This window comes from Nannospalax galili, unplaced genomic scaffold (genome assembly GCF_000622305.1).
Source record: "Nannospalax galili isolate Female #2095 unplaced genomic scaffold, S.galili_v1.0 scaffold1659, whole genome shotgun sequence".
Taxonomy (NCBI): domain Eukaryota; kingdom Metazoa; phylum Chordata; class Mammalia; order Rodentia; family Spalacidae; genus Nannospalax; species Nannospalax galili.
Genome location: NW_008342925.1, coordinates 443,442 through 450,761, shown reverse-complemented (window position 1 = coordinate 450,761; position 7,320 = coordinate 443,442). Strand labels below are relative to the sequence as shown.

General features: G+C 56.1%; 1 protein-coding gene across 12 annotated transcripts in view; it reads right to left on the bottom strand.

The window, feature by feature from the left end:
* Positions 1 to 7,320, bottom strand: part of Nrxn2 (neurexin 2) — a 115,788-nt gene that overhangs the window by 102,826 nt on the left and 5,642 nt on the right. For 10 of the 12 annotated variants that reach the window (XM_008838926.2, XM_008838918.2, XM_008838920.2 and 7 more), the window contains exon 1: positions 2,908 to 3,313. In XM_008838926.2, the coding sequence (XP_008837148.1) occupies positions 2,908 to 3,298 (391 nt within the window). In that variant the 5' untranslated portion in view covers positions 3,299 to 3,313. Of the gene's footprint in view, positions 1 to 2,907; positions 3,861 to 7,320 lie in introns of those variants that run through there. The other 2 variants (XM_008838927.1, XM_017799601.1) reach the window with 2 other exon arrangements.

Sequence of the window (7,320 nt, the reverse complement as noted above, 5' to 3'; positions counted from 1 at the left end):
AGGGAGGGAAAGGAAAAGATATCCTAGAAGAAAGCCTGGTATGATGGCACACATCTATAATCCCAGCACTCGGGAGGCTGAGGTGGGAATAGCACCATAAATTCGAGGCAAGCTGGGCTGCATAGCAAGACTATGTCTCAAACACACACACACACACACACACACACGGAATGTACTAGAAAAAGGGGATGGGCACAGCATACTACAGAAGCTGCCTAGGAAATCAAGCACAAATAAAAGGTAGGAATGGGCGAGAGAGAGCTCAGGAGAGTGCCTGCTCTGCCCGTCAGCTCCAAGCACAGTCATGTCCTCCATGCCATGACTACCCACATGAATCTGAAAACACACACATTCGTATTTTCATGAACACACATGGCCTTACCACAAGCTTTTGTTCTCTCAAATACTTAAGAATATCTCTTCATTCATTCCGCAAAATCTTTATCAAACACCCACCACTGCCTAGTACTATATTAGGTGCAGAGAATACAGACACATCCTGCCCTTTATCACAGACAAAGCACCTCTCTCAACAGATCACACACACAGACATTCACACACCACATCCACACAGGCACATCTGCCTCTGCCAGCTGTCTGACATCCATCTGCACCACACACACACACGTACACAGTAGGTCAGACACAGAGCCAACTCCCTCAGCTGACACAAACATTCATTTGACTCATATGTAGCATATCCATTTAATAGAACCATCCCTTTCACACACACACATACAACACATCTTCAACACACCCTGAATTTGGAAGCCTTATTTAGTTCCCTAGAGGCCTCTGTCCGATGAAGGCTCTCAGACTAGCCAAAGTGCCTCTGAATGCATTTCTCATATACCTAGGCCTCAGTGAGCCACAGTGACCATGTACCAGTTACTGTAACCACTCCATGGCTCAAATTTCCCCTCCACCAAATTAGGAAGCTGGGCACGGTGGTGTAGGCCTTTAATCCCAGCACTTGGGAAGCAGAGGCAAGTGGATCTCTGTGAAATAGAGGCCAGTCTGGTCCAGGCCAGCCAGGAATGCATGATGAGACCCTGTCTCAAAAAATAATGTTTTTAATTAAAAATTAAGAAGATGGTTCACCCTGTTTTCTTAGGAAGGCTGAGTGGGAAGGAGTCATATGAAATAAAGAATAAGGTAAGCCCCTGGAAAATTCCTCACAATATCCAGTGTCTTTCTGAGATCTATCTAAACATGTGTACATGGGAACCTGACATGGGCACACACCCTTCCAACTGTGCGTGACTCACTTCACTGGGCACTGGGTTCCTGTTGAAAGGCAACTCCTACTCAAACAGACCCATTCACACATGCATACCCAGTCCACACTGACAGACTGCCAGGCCTCCTTCACAATTTGGGGGGCACCTGAGCTTCCTAGAGAACAGGTGAGAAGGTGTCATGTTAACTCAGTTGGACAGTTCCTGAAGGTGTGTCCCAGAAAACAACTGCACAAAAACAATACAAAACTCCACTTTATGTTTTTATGTTTGTTTGCTTGCTTTTTATTTTGTGTTGTGATAGGGTCTCATGTAGCTCAGGCTGGCCTCAAACTCCTGATCCTCCTGCCTCTACCTCCCAAGTGCTGGGATCACACAATTGCACCACCATGCCTGGTTCCTTCCTATTCACCTAGCATGGCTACACAAACAAGATCAAAACTCTGTCCAAAGAACATATTTTCTATATCCAGGGCCAAATTTGCAGATCTGACCACACTAGTTTGTGGGCACACACTCACTCAAAGACTCTACCTCTTAGAAGGTACACACATGAACATGCATGCACATGCACACACACACAACTGTAATGCAGTCCCTGACTTCTACAAGTATTGAAAACAGAAAAGAAAGTTTGACTGTGCACACCTGCTGGAAAAAGAGCAGTCACCCAATCACCAAATCCATCCCCTGACCGCTCAGCCAAAGTGCAAGCAGCTCCTCCCCTCGCCCATTGAAACACAGCCTAGCTGGGGCTCAGTCCAACTTCCTTGCTCATGCACTTCACTGGCCCCAGACAGCCTTTTACAACTGAGGTGCTGGCAGAGGCCCCCACATCTCCCTCCCCAGTCCCCATTCCCAATTCCTTCCCACCTTCCAGAGTGTCAGCAAGCCTTGTCTAGCCCAGGAATCTCCATCCCAACCCTAAGCTCAAAAGGGCTCCTGAGTGAAGCGCAAGCCTCCCCGCCCAGTCTCACACTGGGAAGAGGCTGCCTGCCATCCTAGCCCTTCACCCCAAAGGTCAACTCCTTGTCAGGGGCCCCAGCCTCCTCCTCTCGAAGATTCTGTGACAGAAAAGAAACTTTATTGCGGTCCTCTGGCCACTTCAGTCACAGCTTCACAGACCCCCATCTCATTCTCCATCCTCTGATCCTAGGTCCATCCTCTGCCCTGACCTTCACAGGCCATGGATGGTGCCAGCAGTCCCAGCCCCCTTGGAGGCCCCGCCCACACAAGTCCCACTCAGCCACCCTGACCCCTGCCACTGCAAAAGTACATCATACAACCCTTACAGAAGTCACACAAGCGCCCCCCCCTTACAGGCCCCACTCTTGCCCCAAAGTCCCTCCTACAAAGGATCCACCCACTGCTTGTGGGGGTCCCGTCCACAAGGCCTCCCCAGCCTCTCTACAGATCCCTTCAGAGCCAATCCCAGATTTGACCTTACAGGTCACCCACAGTGACCAGGAGTATCCTGGCCACGCCCTCTGCCACGCCCGCCCCACGGATCTCCCCGCCCACTAGTGAGCCTGGCTCTCCCTGGGCTCAGGCAGCCACCCGGGCCCCTACTGGCAACCACCGAGCGCGCTCCCTGGGGCCTCCAGCCCCCGCCGGCCCACGAACACCCTCAGGCCCTCACTCCCGCGCGAGGCCTCGAACCCCTGCTCACCTTCGCTGCAGAACTTGCCGCCGAAGCCCGTGTGGCTGCAGTCGCAGCCCACCTCGCCCGGGGCCAGCACGGTGCAGAGGCCGCCGTTGGCGCAGGGGTTGCGCGCGGGCGCGCACAGGGGGTCGGCTGCGGCTCCGCGCAGACCCTGGCTGCCCAGTAGCGCCGGGGGCCGCTCGCCCAGCTTCAGGTTGGCCAGGAGGCCGCGGAAGGGCGGCTCGTACTTGACGGTGCTGAGCGTGAGCGCGGACAGGCGCACGTCGGGTGGGATGCCGCCCACGAACAGATCGCTGGCTACCTGCATCTCGCGCCGCTTGGAGCGCACCTCGGCTGCGCGGGCCTCGCCGTCCACCGCCAGCGCCGTGCGCCTCGCGTCGCGGGTCAGCAGCACCATGTGCCAGCGGTCGTCGGCCACCGGCGTGTCCAGCTGCAGCGTGGCGGGCTCGGCGCACGACAGCGTGAAGCGCAGGCGCAGACGGCCGTCCAGCAGCAGCAGCTCCAGGAAGTCGCAGTCGCCGCCGTCGTCCAGGTAGAGCAGCAGCGCGCGCGTGGCGTTGGTGCGCAGGCTGAAGCTGAGCTCGCCGCTGCTGGCCGCGCCCGCCCAGCGTGCGTAACGCGCCCACTGCCCAGGGCCACCGCCGAACTCCAGCCCGCGCGCTCCGGCCGCCAGCGCCAGCAGCAGCAGTAGCAGCGGCAGCCGCAGAGGCGGCGATGGCGATGGCAGCTGGGGTGGCGGCGGCCCCCGGCCCCGCTCGGGCTTCAGAGCCGCGGGAGCATGGGGCGGGGAGGGGGCCGGGCGCCCCTCGCGTGGAGCGGGGCTCCCTCGCCGGATCACGGTGCCATGGGCCCGGCTGCGGGGCGAGGCGCGCAGGGACCCACGTGCCGACTCTCCCCCTGCGGCGGCGGCGGAGCCCCTCCCCCGCTGCAGGCTGGGATGGAAGGTGGGGGAAGGACACCTGCGGGGAGACAAAAAAGGAAAGGGTTAATGGGGGACTCGGAGGAAGGGGCCTGTCGGTGTCTATCCCCTCCCCCCTAAATCTAACTGATGACTACCTGCTTCCTTTTAGCACTTTTAGTCCCCTGTTGTTTTTTTTTTTTTTTTTTTTTTTGAGACAAGGTCTCACTATGTAGCCCTGGCTGACCTGGAACTTGCTATGTGGACCAGGCTGGCCTCGACTCTCACAGAGATCTGCTTGCCTCTGCCTCCTCTCCAGAGCTGGTATTAAAGGCGAGCACCGCCACGCCCCGCCTCAGCACTTTTTGCTTTGTTTTGCTTGAGACAGTCTCAAGTAGCCCAGGCTGGCCCCGGAACTCGCTATATATAGCCCAAGTTGACCTTGAGCTCCTGAGAGCCTCGCGCCTCCATCTCTTCTCCAGCGCTGGGACTGCAGCCCTGCGCCCCCATAGCCTTTAGAACTTGACCTGCAGAGGTTCTCCAAGCAAGAAACCCCATCACAGACTCAAGTACTAGGCGGCTCACTTGAGGAAGAGGTGGCACTTATTGGCACATTATAGGTTTGAGATGTGAACAGGTGTGGAGGTGACACCATAGAGCTGGAGCATGGATCCAATGGCGCAGTCCTCACCCGAACCCTCTCAAAAGGCCAGGGGTCAGGACCAAGGCCAGTTCCTGGGGGTGGGGCCAAGGGGCTCTCCTCCAGATGCTAAACCCAGCCCCTTCTCCAAGCCTTGCCACCACTTCCATCCAGGGATCAGTCTCTCTCATCAGCTCTCGATGCTGGATAATGAAGTTGCTAAATAATTCATCGGGATTAATTAAATGCCAATTCGTCAACGGTATCACAGGGTTATGGGGGGGGAGCTAGCCAGGACCCAGATATCCTGATCCCACCCTCTCTCCATCCATTCATAGGCAAAGACATCCAATTCTGGGCCTCCAATTCTCTTTAAACCACACTAGGCACTTTGTGGACCCCAGCCTCACTGTTCACTTGCCCAGGTCCTTCTGAGGCAGGTGTGAGTCACCCTCAGCCTCCAGCTCCGGGTCCTCAGCCGCAGGCCTGGCCTCAGTACCTGGGCTCTTTTCAACACTCAGCTCTTCCAGGCCCCCCACCCAGAGCTGGGGGGTGGGGGGAGCTACCAGGAGGCAGGCAGACTCATTTGCATAAAATTGCCTTTCTGAAATGATTACCCTTGTAACGGGCTGTCAGAGAGCAATTTATACCCCACGACAGGGAGGGGAATTTGCATCTCGTTAAACTCCGAGTCGTAATTATTTATATCCAACAACCCTCCTGAATATTGCATTGATTTTATTTTGGGGAGGGAGGGAGGGAAGGAAGGAGAGAGGCCTGGGAAAGAAGCAGGGAGGGGCCAGGATTTAGGAGGAGATGAGGCAGGTGTGGGGTAGAAAGAGGAAGGTGAGGAGCCCATGAAAAGTGGAGATGAGAGTACTGAAAGATAAAGAGATTAAGGGGGCCTGATGGGGAGATAAGAAATGCGGCTGAGAAAATTAAATTCCAAATTCAAACAGCATTTGTCAAGGCCCTGGATCCTGGGCGTTTTTACAAATGTCATTTTATTTAATCACTCAGAGAAGTTCCATTGTTGCCTTCACCCTTGGGGAAACCCATGTAGAAAAGTTGAGAGACTTGCCCAAGGTCACACCCACAGTCAAACTGCCTTAGATCCAACTCTGTCCAACTCCAGTGTGCTCAGGAAGGAAGGGCAAAGAGCAAGGCAGCCAGCCACAGGTGAGCTCCCAAGGTGAGGGCCCAAAAGAGAAGGGGCTGGCTTAGTCCATAGGGTGAGAACCAGGGAGCTACAAGGGAGGATGCTGAGCTTTAAAAAGCAGCTAGGACTGCAAGAAAGAGCCATAGGGAGGGATGCACAGAGAGTGACGGGGGGCAGGGCAGCTGCAGTGACCCATGTGCAAAAGAAAGATGGGCAGAGAGAGTTCAGGAAGCCCTCCATAGTGGCTGGAGAGACATCTCAAACTCAGCTGCAAAACCAGTCCCCCCTTGGCTCCTTCACCCCGCTTCTGACTGCTGCCCACTCTAGTCCTAAAGGCTCCTGTGGTTAGAGGCAGTAAGTATCCTGACCCAGCATCCCTCTACAGACTGCCCGTTCCCAGTCAGGGGGAGGCTAGCCAGGCCAGCAGCCCCCATTTCCCTGCAAACATTGTCGGTTATATATAGCGTGCCACTGCCTCTTCTCATTGGGTAATGGAGATAATTAGCATGCGCGGGCTAATTAGCCAATCAAATTAAATGCAGCACCTGCTCCCAGCCTGATTGACGCCCTTACCCCCCCCCCAATAGACACATACATGCACCCCCAGTCCAGGGCAAAGGAAAGGGACCCTGAGGTTGGGGAACCTGAAAGGCCAAAGATCCTGTTCTCCAGGAGGGACAGCCAGAGACCTCCAGGAGAGGCCCAGCCCTGGTGTCCAGCAGAGTGGCCACCTTCCCTTCTTCCCCCCTCCTCTGCCAGGGTCTCAGTCTGGCCCAGCCTTGGCTCTGTCTGCCTCTCTCCCAACCCCCATCCCCACCTCCGGACACTATTTTGGGGAGGGAATTAATTAGCTATCGATTTCCACTGGCAGAGGGAACTGAGATTGTGTGCTGCTGTCCACTCACCACCATCCCCAGCCTGGGGGAGAGGGTCCTTTCCTCTGCCCCACCCCTACCCCAGTCCCCAATCATGCTCACAGCCCCCCTTCAAGGAAACAGCAGAGGAGAAAACCTGGGGACAGGGTCTTAGTCTGTCCAGTGGGTTCGATGTGTTGGAGGTGGATGGACAGATAGAGTGGAGGTAGATGGGGAGGACTCCAGAGGCCACTAGGTAGGAGCCTGGGGCCTGAGAGACAGAGAGAGGTTATCTGGTTGGAAAGTGGGGTGCAGAGTGGGCGAGGGGCCAGAAGGGGGTGACTCTGCTAGTCTGCGTGTGGAGGAAGAGAGGATGGCAGGTGCAGGCATCTGCCTGTAGGCAGCTGTGGGGGCAGAGGCTGAATTTTTGCAGCAGTGTCTCTGGGGACTGTGAGGGAAGGTCTGGCCTGTAGCCCCCCTGGGCTCATTGCTCATTCTTCCCACAGCTCTGCAGCACAGGCCTCCTGACTCCGTACTAGGGTCAACCAAAAGGAAGCCCAGCCCTCCCAGAGTCCTCTCTCTGGGGACCCAGGGACCCTTGGGGCAGCTTCATGCTTCATGTGAGAAGGAACAGCCCCAAGGGACGCAAGCAGACACCTGGGTCCTTTGCACCCCACCTCACCCTGACAGTGCTGGGGACACCTGCTGCTCCAGGTCACTCCCCTCAACCTCTCCTCCAGGGCTTCTGCTGGCCCACCCTCCAACCACCCTTGCTCCACACATAGGGAGGTTCCTGCTGGCCTAGGATTTGCTAGCCTTCCTCAGGCCACAGTAGCAACCCCAACTCCAGGGACCTACTCCCAGTGGG